This window comes from Orcinus orca, chromosome 5 (genome assembly GCF_937001465.1).
Source record: "Orcinus orca chromosome 5, mOrcOrc1.1, whole genome shotgun sequence".
In the NCBI taxonomy this organism is placed as follows: Eukaryota; Metazoa; Chordata; class Mammalia; order Artiodactyla; family Delphinidae; genus Orcinus; species Orcinus orca.
This window is the reverse complement of record NC_064563.1, coordinates 32,531,537-32,550,854: the sequence shown is the minus strand read 5'-3', so window position 1 is coordinate 32,550,854 and position 19,318 is coordinate 32,531,537. Positions and strand designations below refer to the sequence as shown.

Here is a 19,318-nt window from a genome sequence, read left to right as displayed (position 1 = left end):
CTCCATGGTGGCTGTATCAATTTACGTTCCCACCAACAGTGCAGGAGGGTTCCCATTTCTGCACACCCTCTCCAGCATTTACTGTTTCTAGATTTTTTGATGATGGCCATTCTGACTGGTGTGAGGTGATAGCTCATTGTAGTTTTGATTTGCATTTCTCTAATGACTAATGATGTTGAGCATTCTTTCATGTATTTGTTGGCAATCTTCTTTGGAGAAATGTCTATTTAGGTCTTCTGTGCATTTTTGGATTGGGTTTTTTGTTTTTTTTGATATTGAGCTGCATGAGCTGATTGTATGTTTTGCAGATTAGTCCTTTGTCAGTTGCTTCATTTGCAAATATTTTCTCCCATTCTGAGGGTTGTCTTTTCATCTTGTTTATGGTTTCCTTTTCTGGGCAAAAGCTTTGAAGTTTCATTAGGTCCCATTTGTTTATTTTTGTTTTTATTTCTATTTCTCTAGGAGGTGGGTCAAACAGGATCTTGCTGTGATTTATGTCATAGAGTGTTCTGCCTATGTTTTCCTCTAAGAGTTTTATAGTGTCTGGCCTTAAATTTAGGTTTTTAATCCATTTTGAGTTTATTTTTGTGTATCGTGTTAGGAAGTGTTCTAATTTCATTCTTTTACATGTAGCTGTCCAGTTTTCCTAGCACCACTTATTGAAGAGGCTGTCTTTTCTCCATTTTATACTCTTGCCTCCTTTATCAAAGATAAGGTGACCATATGTGCATGGGTTTATCTCTGGGCTTTCTATCCTGTTCCATTGATCTATATTTCTGTTTTTGTGCCAGTACCATACTGTCTTGATTACTGTAGCATTGTAGTATAGTCTGAAGTCAGGGAGCCTGATTCCTCCATCTCCATTTTTCTTTCTCAAGCTAACTTTGGTTATTCGGGGTCTTTTGTGTTTCCATACAAATTGTGAAATTTTTTGTTCTAGTTCTGTGAAAAATGCCAGTGATAGTTTAATAGGGATTGCATTGAATCTGTAGATTGCTTTGGGTAGTAGAGTCACTTTCACAATGTTGATTCTTCCAGTCCAGGAACATGGTATATCTCTCCATCTGTTTGTATCATCTTGAATTTGTTTGATCAGTGTCTTATAGTTTTCTGCATACAGATTTTTTGTCCCCTGAGGTAGGTTTATTCCTGGGTATTATATTCTTTTTGTTGCAATGGTAAATGGGATTGTTTCCTTAATTACTCTTTCAGATTTTTCATCATTAGTGTATAGCAATGCAAGAGATTTCTGTGCATTAATTTTGTATCTTGCTACTTTACCAAATTCATTGATCAGCTCTAGTAGTTTTCTGGTAGCATCTTTAGGATTCTCTATGTATAGTATCATGTCATCTGCAAACAGTGACAGTTTTACTTCTTCTTTTCTGATTTGGATTCCTTTTATTTCTTTGTCTTCTCTGATTGCTGTGGCTAAAACTTCTAAAACTGTTGAATAAGAGTGGTGAGAGTGGGCACCCTTGTCTTGTTCCTGATCTTAGAGGAAATGGTTTCAGTTTTTCACCATTGAGGACGATGTTGGCTGTGGGTTTGTCTTAAATGGCCATTATTATGTTGAGGTATGTTCCCTCTATGCTTACTTCTAGAGCGTTTTTATCATAAGTGCGTGTTGAATTTTGTTGAAGACTTTTTCTGAATTTATTGAGATTGTCATATGGTTTTTATCCTTCAATTTGTTAATATGGTGTATCACATTGATTTGCATATATTGAAGAATCCTTGCATTCCTGGGATAAACCCCACTTGATCATGGTGTATGACCTTCTTAATGTGCTGTTGGATTCTGTTTGCTAGTATTTTGTTGAGTATTTTTGCATCTGTGTTTATCAGTGATATTGGCTTGTAGTTTTCTTTTCTTGTGACATCTTTGTCTGGTTTTAGTATCAGGGTAATGAATGAGTAGAATGAGTTTGGGAGTGTTCCTCCCTCTACTATATTTTGGAGGAGTTTGAGAAGTATAGGTGTTAGCTCTTCTCTAAACGTTTGACACAATCCGTCTGTGAAGCCATCTGGTCCTGGGCTTTTGTTTGTTGGAAGATTTTTAATCACAGTTTCAATTTCTGTGCCTGTGATTGATCTGTTTATATTTTCTATTTCTTCCTGATTCAGTCTCAGAAGGTTGTACTTTTCTAAGAAATTGTCCATTTCTTCCAGGTTGTCCATTTCATTGGCATATAGTTGCTTGTAGTAATCTCTTACGTTCCTTTGTATTTCTGCAGTGTCATTTGTTACTTTACTTTTTTTTTTTTTTTTTTGTGGTACGCGGGCCTCTCACTGCTGTGGCCTCTCCCGTTGCGGAGCACAGGCTCCGGACGCGCAGGCTCAGCGGCCATGGCTCACGGGCCCAGCCGCTCCGTGGCATATGGGATCTTCCCGGACTGGGGCACAAACCTGTGTCCCCTGCTTCGGCAGGCGGACTTTCAACCACTGCGCCACCAGGGAAGCCCAACTTTACCTTTTTCATTTCTAATTCTGTTGATTTGAGTCTTCTCTCTTTTTTTCTTGATGACTCTGGCTAATGGTTTATCAATTTTGTTTATCTTCTCAAAGAATCAGCTTTCAGTTTTATTGATCTTTACTATTGTTTCCTTCATTTCTTTTTCATTTATTTCTGATCTGATCTTTAAGATTTCTTTCCTTCTGCTAACTTTGGGGTTTTTTTGTTGTTATTTCTCTAATTGCTTTAGATATAAGGTTAGGTTGTTTATTTGAGATGTTTCTTGTTTCTTGAGGTAGGATTGTATTGCTATAAACTTCCCTCTTAGAACTGCTTTTGCTGCATCCCATAGATTTTGGTCCATCGTGTTTCCATTGTCATTTGTTTCTAGGTATTTTTTGGTTCTAGGTTTTTTTCCTGTAATTGATATCTAGTCTCATAGTGTTGTGGTTGGAAAAGATACTTGATACGATTTCAGTTTTCTTAAATTTACCAAGGCTTGATTTGTGACCCAAGATAGGTCTATCCTAGAGAATATTCCATGAGCACTTGGGAAGAAAGTGTATTCTGTTGTTTTTGGATGGAATGTCCTATAAATATCAATTAAGTCTATCTTGTTTAATGTGTCATTTAAAGCTTGTGTTTCCTTATTTACTTTCATTTTGGATGATCTGTCCATTGGTGAAAGTGTGGTGTTAGCGTCCCCTACTATGACTGTGTTACTGTCAATTTCCCCTTTTATGGCTGTTAGCATTTACCCTATGTATTGAGGTGCTCCTATGTTGGATGCATAAATATTTACAATTGTTATATCTTCTTGTATTGATCCGTTGATCATTATGTAGTGTCCTTCTTTGTCTCTTGTAATAGTGTTTATTTTAAAGTCTATTTTGTCTGATATGAGAATTGCTGTTCCAGCTTTCTTTTGATTTCCATTTGCATGGGATGTGTTTTTCCATGCCCTCACTTTCAGTCTGTATGTGTCCCTAGGTCTGAAGTGGGTCTCTTGTAGGCAGCATATATATGGGTCTTGTTTTTGTATCCATTCAGCCAGTCAATGTCTTTTGGTTGCAGCATTTAATCCATTTATATTTAAGGTAGCTATCAATATGTATGTTCCTGTTACCATTTTCTTAATTCTTTTGGGTTTGTTATTGTAGGTCTTTTCCTTCTCTTGTGTTTACTGCCTAGAGAAGATCCTTTAGCATTTGTTGTAAAGCTGGTTTGGTGGTGCTGAATTCTCTTACCTTTTGCTTGTCGGTAAAGGTTTTAACTTCTCTGTCGAATCTGAATGAGATCCTTGCTGGGTAGAGTAATCTTGCTTGTAGGTTTTTCCCTTCCATCACTTTAAATATGTCCTGCCACTCCCTTCTTTGTTGTGGAGTTTCTGCTGAAAGATCAGCTGTTAACCTTATGGGTATTCCCTTGTATGTTACTTGTTGCTTTTCCATTGCTGCTTTTAATATTTTTTCTTTGTATTCAGTTTTTGATAGTTTCATTGATATGTGTCTTGGTGTGTTTCTCTTTGGGTTTATCCTGTATGGGTCTCTCTGCTTCCTGGGCTTGATTGACTGTTTCCTTTCCCATGTTAGGGACGTTTTTGACTATAATCTCTTCAAATATTTTCTCAGACCCTTTCTTTTTCTATTCTTCTTCCGGGACCATTATAATTCGAATGTTGGTGTGTTTAATGTTGTCCCAGAGGTCTCTGAGACTGTCCTCAATTCTTTTCATTATTTTTTTTTATTCTGCTCCTTGGCAGTTCTTTCCACTATTGTATCTTGCAGGTCACTTATCCATTCTTCTGCCTCAGTTATTTTGCTATTGATTCCTTCTAGAGTATTATTAATTTCAGTTATTGTTTTCATCACTGTTTGTTTGCTCTTTAGTTCTTCTAGATTCTTGTTAAATGTCTCTTGTATTTTCTTCATTCTGTTCCTGAGATTTTTGAACATCTTTACTGTCATTATTATTTTATTTTATTTTATTTTTAAAAATTTTTTGCGGTACGCGGGCCTCTCACTGTTGTGGCCTCTCCCGTTGCGGAGCACAGGCTCCGGACGCACAGGCTCAGCGGCCATGGCTCACGGGCCTAGCCGCTCCATGGCATGTGGGATCCTCCCGGACCGGGGCATGAACCTGTGTCCCCTGCATCGGCAGGCAGACTCTCAACCTCTGCACCACCAGCAAGCTCTGCTGTCATTATTTTCAATTCTTTTTCAGGTAGGTTGCCTATTTCGTCTTCATTTATCTGTTTTTTTAGGTTTTTACCTTGCTCCTTCATCTGTAACGTATTTTTTTGTTGTTTCTTTTTTGTTTTTTTGTTTTTGGATAGGTGGGGCGGTATTCCTGTCTTACTGGTTGTTTGGCTTGAGGCATCCAGCATTGGAGTTTGCAAGCAGTTGGATAGATCCGGGTCTTAGTGCTGAGATTAATACCTCCAGGAGACCTCACTCCGGTTAATATTTGCTGGGGTCTGAGGTTCTCTGTTAGTCCAGCAGTTTGGACTCAGAGCTCCCACCTCAGGAGTTCGGGCCCAGCCTCTGGCCGGGGAACCAAGATCCCGCAAGCTATGTGGTGTGGCAAAAAAAAAGAAAAAAAAAAAGAAAAGGAGCAAAGAATATCAAAGAATAAAAAACAAAATAAGGGCTTCCCTGGTGGCGCAGTTGTTGAGAGTCCGCCTGCCGATGCAGGGACACGGGTTCGTGCCGCAGTCTGGGAAGATCCCACATGCCGTGGAGCGGCTGGGCCCGTGAGCCATGGCTGCTGAGCCTGTGCGTCCAGAGCCTGTGCTCCGCAATGGGAGAGGCCACAACAGTGAAGACCCGTGTAATGCAAAAAAAATTAAAAAAATTAAAAAAATAAAATAAAATTAGAAACGTAAAAAATATATTAGGAAACATAAAAATATAATTGAAACAACTACAACAAGGTAAAATAAAACCACAACACAAAAAATAGAAAAAAATTGGGGGCACGGGGGGAACAAGCCAAAAGGAGAGAACAGTAACAAAGTATGAAGAATAAAATAAAATTGGAAAATAAAAAATTTATTAGGAAATATAAAAATATAAATGAATCAACAATAGTGAATCAACAAGGTAAAACAGTACCCCAATCTAAAAGAGGAAAAAAGAAAAAGAAAAAAAAAGACTTGGCTCTTGGGGCGGAGTTTAGGAGGGGTGGAACTTAGGCAGGGGCAGGGTTTAGGGTGGGGTGGAACCTAGGCCGGTGGCGGGGTGAGGTCTGAGCATGAGGCAGGGCCTTTGCTTAGGACCGTGTCACTGGGGGTTCCTCCCATCTGCTTAGGTGTCTGTGGTCCCCCACCGGTGTCTAGTAGGTGCCCTAGTTGTGCAGAGACACGAGTTCTGCGTCCTCCTAGTCTGCCATCTTGACTCCCCCCTCTGCCGAGTACTTTCTTGCTTCAGTTTCTGACATATCCGTTGCCCCGGGCCATCGGGTGGGCTGGTTCCTGACTGGCGTGCATACTCTGTGCTGGTGGTAGCCTGGAATTCCGCACCTGGAGAAACTTTTCAGCTAGCGGGGCAGCCGTAGGGAGGTGGACAGGGGCCATCTCCATAACTTTTTGTCTTGCAAAACTGAAACTCTATACCCATTAAACAGTCACCCCCCATTATCCCCTCTGCCAGCCCCTGGTAACCACCCTTCTACTTTGTCTCTATTATTTTGACTAAATAACTTAAGTAAAATTGTACAGTGTTAGACTTTTTGTGACTGGCTTATTATTTCACTTAGCACAATGTCCTGAAGTTTCATCTATGTTGTAACATGTGACAGGATTTCCTTCCTTTTCAAGGATGAATAATATTCCATTGTATAGATATACCACATTTTGTTTATCCATTTATCTGTTGATGGGCATTTGGGTTGATTCCATGTTTCACCTACTGTGAGTAATGCTGCTATGAATGTGGGTGTACAAGTTATCTCCTTGAGACCCTGTTTTCCATTCTTTTTGGTATATCCCCAGAAGTAGAATTTCTGGATCATTTGGTAATTCTATTTAAAATTTTTTGAGGAACCACCCTGCTGTTTTTCACAGCAGCTGTACCATTTTACATTCTTACCAATAGTGCACAAGGGTTCCACTTTCTCCACATCCTCACCAACACCACTTGTTTTCTGTGTTTTTGATAGTAGTCATCTTAATGTGTGTGATGTGGTATCTCATTCTAGTTTTGATTTGCATTTCCCTAATGCAAGTGATTTTGAGCTGGAGGGGTAGGAGCTTGCAACAATGGGGGGAGGTGTAACAACAATGGCCGCCTAACTTCCTAACTTCACCTCTGATCAGAATCAACAGCCAGCTGTCGGAGCATAGATTTGCGATATTTGGAGGGCAGGGTCCTTTTTGTCTGCCTCTGTGTAAGCCACTCCAGGAACACATGCACAGCTGCATGCCTCATGGCTGGGGGTAGAGGGTGGGTAGGGGTAGCTGCTACAGTGCTACCAGTTGAAATTGACTGAAATTAACCGCGATTTGCCCTCCAAATCTTCCTATGAATGTTAAGCCTTCAGTAGGCTTAACAGAGCTCCAGAAAGTTACATCAGACAGATTCTGCCAGTGTAATTTTTGTCCAGGTGGGGAGACAGATTCCTGATGCTTCCCATTCTACCATCTTCTCAGAATCCTCTCTGTGGATGCCTTTTTGTGCTGTCCTGAGCAATGTCCTGTGAATTATAGAAATTGGTCTCAGACCCAGGTCAAGGCTAAAAGTGGACATACTTCTCTTAAGCTGATGGGGCTCAGGGAAGGATAGAAGCTGGGGGATGGGCAAGGAGTCATTGGGCTCTTATCTTTCCTGGGTCTTCCAGCCCCCTGGGAAATCTTGTTTTTCCTAGAAGGTGGCCTGAGGCTTGGCTCTTCACAACACCTTTGTCCCTATGGAAGCTTTTTGCCTTCTGCCACCTCCCTATTGCCCATCTGCCCTGTGTAGGGGTGGGCAGACATTGAAGACTGAGTAAAGTAGCACCTGCCTCTTAGCCTTGCCTTGTAACTGTTGGGCATCCTCTGTGGAGGGTGTGAAGGGGCTCCAAGTAGAGGTTATGGATCCAGGGTAAGTGTTGGCCCTGTATATTCCATCTAAGGTTTTCATTCATTATTCCAGCCAGTTTTGTACAGACAGGGGTCCTTGCCTGAGGTGTGTTTAGAGCTGGGGTGAGAGTGGTAGGATTCTCTCTGAGCTCATGTCCTGGTGGAGCTTTTGGGGAACTACTGCCCTGCCAAGGAGAGAAGAGGTTTTTACTTGCCCCAGAAAGTAATATGCCAACCATCCCACCAGCTATGGGAAAAGTTGCATATACAATATTCTGGAAGAAACTGTACAGACTAGGCCTCTTGTCTCTAGGATAGAATTTCTGTGAATAAAAGCCAAATGTACTTTTATTGTTGCCTCTGTCTTTCTGCAGGTAATGCCTTGAACACCTCTGTAACCAGATGCCTTTGCCTTTCTCTTTTGGCAGAGGAATGTCACGGCATCCGGAGTCATCCCTCAGATTTCTCTGATCATGGGCCCATGTGCCGGTGGGGCTGTCTACTCCCCGGCCCTAACAGACTTCACGTTCATGGTAAAGGTAAGAAAAGGACCTGGTTCTCCTGCCCTTTGAGAGTTGTGCAGTACCTCACCTGCAATAACAATAATTCCTGACCCAGATCTGGGTTGTTATCTGCACGCTTATTGGATTTCAGTGCAGTGCTGATAAGGTCTTGGTGGAGAGAAGGTTTTGGCATGAAGACTGTAGCTTGTGTGGGTTCAGTGGCAGAATGTGCTTGTCTACTTCATTGGTGGGTGATTTTACTTGTTGATCTGAATTGCAAATGATTTTCAGGTAATCAAAGGTCCTATCCTCTGCCCAGACAGATGATCGTTTACTGAATCCTATTCAGAAAGTTTCTCATGGAAAGCTTTTCTGTAAACTGCTTCACTAGGAGGTTGTTTCTTGTGTCTCATCTTTATTTCTTCAGCTGTTTGCCATTTTATTACATTTTGTCTATGATGGTAATGGTAAATCTGATCTCCAGCTCATTGTAAAGAGGTCCATATCTTTATTACATGATTTATATGAAATGATATTTTAAAATGATTTTTAAAAGAAGCCTATTTGAAATCATACATGGGTAATTACCTTTAACCTGATACTTAAAAAAGAAATCAGTCTTTTCCTCTTAAATATTTTTAACCATAATGAGCAATAAATGTCAAGACAGGGCTTTCCTGGTGGCGCAGTGGTTGAGAGTCCGCCTGCCGATGCAGGGGACATGGGTTCGTGCCCCGGTCCGGGAAGATCCCACATGCCGCGGAGCGGCTAGGCCCGTGAGCCATGGCCGCTGAGCCTGTGCGTCTGGAGCCTGTGCTCCGCAACGGAAGAGGCCACAACAGTGAGAGGCCCGCGTACCGCAAAAAAACAAACAAAAATGTCAAGACAAATTACGGGGCAAAAAGGAAAGAGATTCATCCAGTATGAAAACAGTGTAAATAGAGGAGCGTAAATAGAATAGGAAATACTTTTCTCTTTGGCAGTAGGAATTAAAGTTTAACAAAGTGCTTACCCCTTGACTCAACTGTTCTTTCTTGGTGACAGATTAAAAGCAACTTAAATGTTCAATGTTCAGTTTAGGGTGGACTTTAAAAATTAAGATGAATACATCTCTTATTTCCTGAGCAAAGCAGGATTCCTTGAACTTTGCCCACTAAATCTATATATGCCATACCTACGTGGTGCTACCCCAGTTGTCTTCCTACCTGGCAGCAATGGAGGTGTGGGATCAATTCCTCTGGCCATTCTTTCCTCCTCTCCCTACATACATGCTGGAAAATTCTAAACTGCTCATTTTTTTTAAAATTAATTTATTCTTTTTTTTGGCTGTGTTGGGTCTTCATTGCTGCACATGGGCTTTCTCTAGTTGAGGTGAGTGGGGGCTACTCTTCATTGCAGTGCGCTGGCTTCTCACTGCGGTGGCTTCTCGTTGCAGAGCACGGGCTCTAGGCGCGTGGGCTTCAGTAGTTGTGGCATGTGGGCTCAGTAGTTGTGGCTTGCAGACTCTAGAGCACAGTCTCAGTAGTTGTGGTGCACGGGCTTAGTGGCTCCACGGCATGTGGGATCTACCCGGACCAGGGCTCGAACCCGTGTTCCCTGCATTGGCCAGGCGGATTCTTAACCACTGTACCACCAGGGAAGCCCTGCTTTGTCTTACTTTTAAAACATTTTTTCCCAGTTTTATTGAGATATAATTGACATATAACATTGTTTAAGTTTAAGGTGTACATTTTTAAAAAAATAAATTAATTTATTTATTTTTGGCTGTGTTGGGTCTTCATTGCTGTGCGCAGGCTTTCTCTAGTTGCAGTGAGTGGGGGCTACTCTTTGTTGCGGTGCACGGGCTTCTCATTGTGGTGGCTTCTCTTGTTGCGGAGCACAGGCTCTAGGCGCGCAGGCTTCAGTAGCTGTGGCTCGAAGGCTCTAGAGTGCAGGCTCAGTAGTTGTGGCACACAGTATTAGTTGCTCTGCTGCATGTGGGATCTTCCCGGACCAGGGCTCGAACCCATGCCTCCTTCATTGGCAGGCGGATTCTCAACCACTGTGCCACCAGGGAAGCCCCCTTAAGGTGTACCTGTTGATTTGATACTTACATATTGTAAAATGATTACCCCCATAGTGCTCTCATAATTACCATTTCTTTCTTGTGGTGATTAACATTTAAGATCTACTCTCTTAGCAGTTTTCAAGTATGTGATACAGTACTGTTAACTATAATCTCCATGTTATACATTAGATCCCCAGAACTTCTTCATCTTATAACTGGAAGTTTGTATCTTTTGACCAACATCTCCCCTCACTCCAACACCACCCCTGCTCTTAGTAACCACTATTCTTTTTCTGTGAGTTCAGCTGTTTTAGGTTCCACGAATAAGTGAGATCATACAGTATTTCTCTTCCTCTGTCTGACTTATTTTACTTAGCATACGCTAAGTGAAATGCCCTAAGGATCCATTCACGTCACGAATGGCAGGATTTCCTTCTTTCTCATGGCTGAATAATATTTCTCTGTGTTTGTCTGTGTGTATGTATGTGTCATGTTTTTTTTATTGATATGGATATCCAGTGGATAATTCTATGTGTATTTGTATGTATGTCACATTTTTTTTTAATCCATTCATCCATTGATGGACACTTAGGTTGTTTCCATATCTTGGCTACTGTGAATAATGCTGCAGTGAAATGGGAATGCAGTCATCTGTTTGAGGTCCTGATTTTATTTCCTTTGGATATATACCCAGAAGTGGGATTGCTGGATCATTTGGTAGTTCTATTTTTAGTTTTTTGAGGAACCTCCATACTGTTTTCTATAGTGGCTGTATCAATTTATATTCCTACCAAGAGTGCACAGTGTTCCCTTTTCTCCAGAACTTTACTAGCACTTGTTATTTCTTGTCTTTTTGATAACAGCCATTCTAAGAGGTGTGAGGCTAAAACCTCATTGTGGTTTTGATTTGCATTTCACTGATGATGAGTGATGTTGAGCATCTTTTCATTAGCCATTTGTATGTTTTCTTTGGAAAAATGTCTATTCAGATCCTCTACCCATTTTTTAATCAAAATTTTTTTTTGCTGTTAAGTTTTACGAGTTCTCTATATATTTTGGATATTAATCCCTTATCAGATATATGATTTGCAAATATTTTCTCCTATTCGGTAGGTTGCCTTTTCATTTTGTTGATTATTGCTTTTGCTGTGTAGAAACTTTTTAGTTTGCAGTAGTCCCACTTATTAATTTTTGTTTCTATTGCGTTTGCTTTTGGTATCATCCATAAAATTATTGCCAGGAGCAGTGTCAGGGAGTGTTTCTCCTATGTCTTTTTCTAGGAGTTTTACAGAGTCGGGTCTTTAAGTCTTTAACCTATTTTGAGTTAATTTTTGTGAGTGGTGTAGGATATGTGTCCAGTTTCATCTTCTGCATGTGGTTATCCAGTTTTCCCACCATCATTTATTGAAGAGACTATCTTTTCCCCATTTAGTGTTCTTGGCTCCCTGGTCAAGTATTCGTTGATAGTATACGTGAGAGTTTGTTTCTGGGCTCTTGATTCTGTTCCATTGGTCTGTGTTTCTTTTTGTGATGCCATACTTTTGTAGAAAAATGACATTGGAACTTTGATAGGAGTTGCATTGAATCTATAGATGGCTTTGGGTAGTACAGACATTTTAACAATATTTTTATAAACATGGGATTTTTTTCCCACTTGTGTCATCTTTGGTGTTTTTCATCAAAGTTCTATAATTTTCAGTGTTTAGATCTTTCACCTCCTTGGTTAAATTTATACATAGGTATTTTGTAATGTTTGATGCTGTCGTGAATGGGCAGGTTTTATTTCTTTTTCAGATATTTTCTATATAGTGTATATTTTGTACATAGTGTATAGAAATGTAACTGATTTCTGTATGTTGACTTTTTGTACGCTGTATCTTTTAATCCTGTGTTTTCATCCTAAGCTATCCCATCCTTCACTTGCAGAACTTTAACTAATACCTGCATATTGGCATCACCTCCTCTTTCTTGTCCTCCGCAACTAATCATTAAGCCTTAACCATTCTACATCTTAACTATTCCATGTGTTTAATGAGAGTACAATAAAAATGCTAACAGATTCTTTCTTAAAGATCTAGACAAGTTCATATTAACAAGAAAACTACAATGTAAGAGTAGACATTTCATGAAGGAAGTGCAATGAAAGGCTAGTCCTGCCAGGTGAGAAAATATGTTTTAAAGCTAAAATAACTAAAACTATTTGTTCAGTTTGTAAATAAATAGACCAGGGAACAGAACAGAATTGAGTAACAGGACAGAACTGAAAGATAGATCTAAATATATTTAGACATTTAATTTATGATGGAAAGGATATTATTCTATTCAGAGTCACTGATAATGGCAGTTTCTTGTATCAAAGACACCAACGATTTCTATATCATTAAATCCAGTTGACATTTCTCAGTCCTATCTTACTTGACCTTCCAGCAGCATTTGACCTATGTCATCACTTCTTCCTCTTTGAAACATCAGGGCACTATACTCTCTTGGTTTTCTTCTAGCAATTCTCTCATTCCCTTGGTGATCTTATCCTACCTCAAGACTTTAAATATCCATCTATGTATGTGCTGACAACTCTCAAACCTATTTCTTCAGGATGGAACGGTCTCCTGAACTCCAGGATTAAACCTTCAGTTGCCTATCAACATTTCCATTTGGGCTTTAATGGGTTTCTCATCTCTAATGAGGCCCTCCCAAAGTGCTCTCTTACAGCCTTCCCCATCTCAATAAATGGCAAGACCAGCCTTCCAGTGGCTGAGGTCGAAAACACTGACTCATTTTTCTGTTACATTCCGAGTTCAATCAGTCTAAAATCATATTTGCTCTATTTTAGGATATAACCTAAAATATAATAAAATTCCTATGTACTTCTTATTACTTACACTGCTATTACTTTGATTCAAGCACCTCACCTGGATTATTGCATAATCCTTCTAACTGGTCTTCCTGCTTCTGTCTCTGCCTCCTCTCCCAGTTAATTAAAAAATTTTAAACAATTTAAAATTTCTAATGTAATACATACTCAGGGAAGTACATAAAATACATAAAGTTTAGCAATTATTATAAAGTACAGATCCATGTAAATGACACCCAGATCAAGAAATGGCCCTCCAGGAGCCTGCCCCCATTACCCTCATAATGAGTATTGTCTCCATCCATCCTGCCTAGAAGTATTTGTCTCAACTTTTATGGTAATTTTAAAATTTGCTTTGCTCTACAGTTTAAAATTTTAATTATGCCTCACTAAACAATGGGGTTAATGCTGCCTATTTTACCTTTAATGTAAAGTGAAACATAATATGCATTCTTTTGTGCGTGACTGTGACGCATGTTTATAAGATTTATCCATGTTCTTTGTAAATGTAGTTCATTTCAGTAGCTGTGTAGTATATTATCTTAAGATCCTCATCCTTTCTACTGTTGATGGATATTTGTGTTTCAAGATTTTTGTCATTGCAAATGATTCTGCTATAAGCATTCTTATACATGTATGTTGGTGCATACATATTTCAGTTTCTCAAGGTGGGGCAATGTTAGGTCATAGGATATACATGTCTTCAGCTTTTCTATGTAATGCCTGTTTGCTGAAGAAGTTGCAGCAATTTACACTTCTACTAGCAGTGTGTGAGAATTTCACTTGTTCTACATCCGTGCCAGCACTTTTATTGACATAATTTAATTATGCCAGTTTGCATGTGGTGTGATCTCTCTCTTTTTTCTGTTTTGTTTTTAATTTTAATTTTATTTATTTTTGGCTGCATTGGGTCTTTGTTGCTGCACGCGGGCTTTCTCTAGTTGCAGTGAGCGGGGGCTACTCTTCGTTGCAGTGCGCGGGCTTCTCACTTCGGTAGCTTCTCTTGTTGTGGAGCATGGGCTCTAAGCACGCAGGCTTCAGTAGTTGTAGCTTGTGGGCTCAGTAGTTGTTGTGCGCAGGCTCAGTCGTTGTGACACACTGGCTTAGTTGCTCCGCGGCATGTGGGATCTTCCCGGACCAGGGCTCGAACCCATGTCTCCTGCATTGGCAGGCGGATTCTTAACCACTGCACCACCAGGGAAGCCCTCTCATTGTTTTAATCTGCATTTCCATGACTAATGAGGTTAAACACCTTTTCATATGTTTCTTTTTTCTTTTTTCTTTTGGTTGTGCTGTGCAGCTTGCGGGATCTTAGCTCCCTGACCAGGGATTGAACCTGGGCCTCAGCAGTGAAAGCGCTGAGTCCTAACCATTGGATCGCCAGGGAATTCCCTCATGTTTCTTTCATGGCATGGCTGTTCATCTATTTTACCCATTTTTAAAAATTGAGGTTTTTGTTTTCTTCTTACTGATTTTTAGCAGTTCTTTGTATATACTGGATGTAAGTTCTTTATCAGTTATATATATTGCACCTGTCTTCTCCCACTCTGTGACTTCAGTTTTTTCTTCTCAATGCTATCCTTTGAGCAGAATTTTTAGAAAATCTTTTTATCTTGAAATTTCAAATTTACAGAACTCTTAACTGTTTGAGAGTGGGTTATATATATCATGTCCCTTTACCTTTTTATTGCTTCAGTATATAATTCTTTTTTAAAAATTAATTAATTAATTAATTAGACTGTGCTGGGTCTTAGTTGCGGCATGCAGGATCTTCATTGCCGCTTGTGGGATCTTTGCTGTGGCATGCTGGATCTTTAGTTGTGGCATGCAAACTCTTAGTTGTGGCATGCGAACTCTTAGTTGCAGCATGTGGAATCTAGTTCCCTGACCAGAGATCGAACCTGGGCCCCCTGCATTGTTAGTGTGGAGTTTTAGCCACTGGGCTGCTAGGGCAGTCCCCAGTATATAAGGATGTTTTCTTACATAACCAGTTGTTAAACTCCAGAAGTTTAACACTGATACAGTACGTTTTAAAAAAAATTGTAGAATATACATAAGAAATGGTTAAGTGGTAAGATTTAAGTTACAGTTCTGTGGCCTTAGGTACCTTTACATTTTTTGTGCAACCATCGTCACCAGTCATCTCCAGAACTTTTTCATCTACCCCAGTTGAAGCTCTGTATTCATTAAACATTAGTTCTCCATTCCCTACTCCCAGCCCCTTTCTGTTGCGGAATTTGTGGACTCATACAATATTTGTCCATTTGTGACTGGCTTATTTCACTTAGCACAATGTCTTCAAGGTTCATCCATATGGTACCATGTGTCAGAACTGCCTTCCGTTTTGAGACTGATTATGCTGTAATAAACGTTGGTGTACATGTATCTGTTTGAATCCCTGTTTTCAGTTCTTTTAGGCATACACGTAGGAGTGGAGTTACTGGGTATTTTGGTAATTCTGTTTAATATTTTGAAGAAACATCATACTGTTTTCCACAGTGGCTGCACCATTTTACATTCCCACCAGCAATGCACAAAGGGTTCCAATTTCTCTACATCCTTGCCAGCGTTTGTTTTCTGTTTTGATAATAGCTATCCTAATGTGTGTGAAGTGGTATCTCACTGTGGTTTTCATTTATATTTCCCAAATGATTAGTGATGTTGAGCCTCTTTTCATATTATTTGCCATTGGTGTATCTTTTTTGGAGACACGTCTGTGCAAGTCTTCTGTTCATTTTTTGATTGAATCATTTTATTGTTGTTGTGGAGTTGTAGGAGTTCTTCATATATTCTGATATTAACCCCTTATCAGATCATGATTTGAAAATATTTTCTCCCATTCTGTGGGCTGCCTTTTCATTCTGTTAGTGTTCTTTGCACAGAAGATTTTAATTTTGATGAAGTCCAGTTTGTCTACTTTTGTAATCTCTACTATTGTTATCATACCCAAGAAATCTTGCCAAATCCAGTGTCACATACTTTCCCTGTATGTTTCCTTCTAAGTTTTGTAGTTTTAGCTCCTATGTTTAGTCTTTTGATCCATTTTGAGTTAATTTTTGTATATGATGTAACATAGGTCCAACTTCATGTTTTTGCACATGGATATCCAGTTTTCCTAGCACTGTTTTTTTTCTTTTCCATTATAGTTTATTACAGGATATTGAATATAGTTCCCTGTGCTATACAGTAGGTCCTTGTTGTCCTATTTTATATATAGTAGTGTGTATCTGTCAATCCCAAACTCCTAATTTATTATAACCATAAGTTTGTTTTCTATGTCTGGGAGTCTGTTTTTGTTTTGTAAATAAGTTCATTTGTATCATATTTTAGATTCCATATATAAGTGATATCATATGATATTTGTCTTTTTCTTTCTGACTTGGTTCAGTTAATATGATAATCTCTAGGTCCATGCATGTTGCTGCATGGCATTATTTCATTCTTTTTTATGGCTGAGTAGTATTCCATTGTATATATATATACCCATCTTTATCCATTCATCTGTTGATGGACATTTAGGTTGGTTCCATGTCTTGGCTATTGTAAATAGTGCTATAAATATGAATACTGAGGTGCACCTATCTTTTTTGAATTAGAGTTTTCTCTGGATATATGCCCAGGAGTGGGATCCGGCACCATTTGTTGAAAAGACTGTTCTTTCTTCATTGAATGGTCTAAGTTTCATTGTTGAAAACCATTTGACCAGGTATGGAAGGGTTTATTTCTGGGCTCTCTATTCTGTTCCATTGGTCTATATGTCTGTCTTTATGCCAGTACCACACTGTTTTGATTTCTGTAGATTTTTAGTAGGTTTTGAAGTCAGGAAGACCTCCAACCTTGTTCTGTTTCAGAATTGTTTTGGCTGTACACAGAGTCCCCTGAGATTCCACATCAACTTTAGGATGGATTTTTCTATTTCTGCAAAAATGTCATTGAGATTTTGATAGGGATGATGTTGAATCTGTACATTGCTTTTGGTAGTTTTTACATCTTAACAGTATTGAGTCTTTGAATCCATAAATGGAAGATATCTTTTCCATTATGTCTTTTTTAATTTCTTTCAGAAATGTTTTATAATTTTCACTGTACAAGTTTTTTTTGCCTTTTTCGCTAAGTTATACCTAAGTACTTTATCCTTTTAGAAACTATTGTAAATGAAATTGTTTTTGTAACTTCCTTTTCAGATTGGTCATTGTTAGCGTACAGAAATGCAACTGATTTTGGTGTGTTAATTTTGTATCCTGCAACTTAATTTGTTTATTCTAACTTTGTGCGTGTGTGGAATCTTTGGGGTTATCTACATATAAAATCCATGTCATCTGCAAACAGATAATTTTACTTCTTCCTTTCTGATTTGGGTGTCTTTTTCTTTTTCTTGACTAATTGCTCTGGCTAGGATTTCCAATACAGTGTTGAATGGAAGTGGAGAAAGCGGGCATCCTTGCCTTGTCCCTGATCTTAGAGGAAAAGCTTCCAGTCTTTAACCATTGAGTATCATGTTAGCTGTGGGTTTTTCATATGTGGCCTTAATCATGTTGAAGTAGTTTCTTTCTAGTTTTCTGAGTACGTTTACCATGAAAGAGTATTGAATTTTGTCATGCTTTTTCTGCATTGCGATGATCATGTAATTTTTTCCTTTTGTTCTTTTAATGTGGTGTATTGATATTGGTGTGCTCAACCATCCTGGCATTTCAGGAAAGAATTCCTCTTGGTCTTGGTGTATAATTCCTTATAAAATGTTGAATTAGATCTGCTAGTATTTTGTTAAGCATTTTTGCATCAATATTTATATGGGATATTGATGTGTACTTTTCTTGTAGTGGCTTTGTCTGGCTTTGGTATTAAGGTAATGCTGGGTCTCAGAATGAATTAGGAGGTATTTCCTTCTCTTTAATTTTTTGGGAAGAGCTTGAGAAGGATTGGTGTTTAATCTTTCTTAAAATGTTTGGTAGAATTCACTGGTGAAGCCATTTGGTCTTGGGCTTTTCTTTGGGAGGTTTTTGATTACTGATTCAGCCTCCTTACTAGTTACAGGTCTATTCAGATTTTCTATTTTTTCATGATTCAGTCTTGGTGGTAGGTTGTGTGTTTCTAGGAATTTGTCCATATCATCCAGGTTATCCAATTTGTTATATAGAATTGTTCATAGTACTCCTATAATCTTTTTATTTCTGTGGAATTGGTAGTGATGTCCCCACTTTCATTTCTGATCTTAGTAATTTGAGTCTATTTTTTCTTAATCCATCTAGCTAAATATTTGTCAATTTTATTGAACTTTTTGAGGAGCCAAGTTCTGGTTTTACTGATTTTTTTTTCTCCCTCTGTTTTTTCTATTTTTCATTATCTCGGCTCTAATCTTTATTTTCTTTCTTTTGCTAACTTTGGGTTTAGTTCTTTTTCTTTTCTTTTCTTTTTTGTTTAGTTCCTTAAGGTATAAAGTTAGGTCGAGAACTTTCTTTTTCTTTTTTTTTTTTTCTTATTGATTTTTTTGGCTGCATTGGGTCTTCGTTGCTACGCACAGGCTTTCTCTAGTTGCGGTGAGCGCGGGCTACTCTTTGTTGCGGTGCGTGGGCTTCTCATTTTGGTGGCTTCTCTTGTTGTAGAACATGGGCTTTCAGTGCACAGGGTTCAGAAGTTGTGGCACATAGGCTCAGTAGTTGTGGCTCGCAGGCTCTAGAGCGCAGGCTCAGTAGTTGTGGTGCACAGGCTTAGTTGCTTGGCGGCATGTGGGATCTTCCCGGACCAGGGCTCCAACCTGTGTCCCCTGCATTGGCAGGCAGATTCTTAACCACTGAGCCATGACGGAAGCCCTGAGAACTTACTTTCTTAGTGTGTTTAACAGCTTTAAATTCCCCTCTTAGCACTGTTTTTGCTGCATCTAGTAAGTTTTTGTATGTTTTCATTTCTCAATATTTTCTAATTTCCCTTGATTTCATCTTTGGTCCATTGGCTGTTTTAAGAGTGTGATGTTTGGGACTTCCCTGGTGGTGCAGTGGTTAAGAATCCACCTGCCAGTGCAGGTGACACGGGTTCGAGCCCTGGTCCTGGAAGATCCCACATGCCGCGGAGCAACTAAGCCCGTGTGCCACAACTACTGAGCCTGGGCTCTAGAGCCTGCAAGCTACAACTACTGAGCCTGTGCACCACAGCAACTGAAGCCCACGTGCCTAGAGCCTGTGCTCTGCAATAAGAGAAGTCACTGCAATGAGGAGCCCACGCACCACAGCGAAGAGTAGCCCCCACTCACCGCAGGTAGAGAAAGTCCATGTGCAGCAAGGAAGACCCAACGCAGCCAAAATAAATAAATTTATGAAAAAAAAGTGTGATGTTTAATTTCCACATATTTGTAAGTTTCCAGTTTTTTTGTCTCTAGTTTCATTCCATTGCGATCAAACAAGATAGT

At 39.3% G+C, this 19,318-nt stretch overlaps 1 protein-coding gene across 1 annotated transcript in view; it reads left to right on the top strand.

The window, feature by feature from the left end:
* The window catches only part of PCCB (propionyl-CoA carboxylase subunit beta), a 90,581-nt gene that overhangs the window by 15,655 nt on the left and 55,608 nt on the right, over positions 1 to 19,318 (top strand). Inside the window, exon 6 of the mRNA XM_004278939.3 lies at positions 7,940 to 8,050. Coding sequence (XP_004278987.1) covers positions 7,940 to 8,050 — 111 coding nt within the window. The remainder of the gene's footprint in view (positions 1 to 7,939; positions 8,051 to 19,318) is intronic.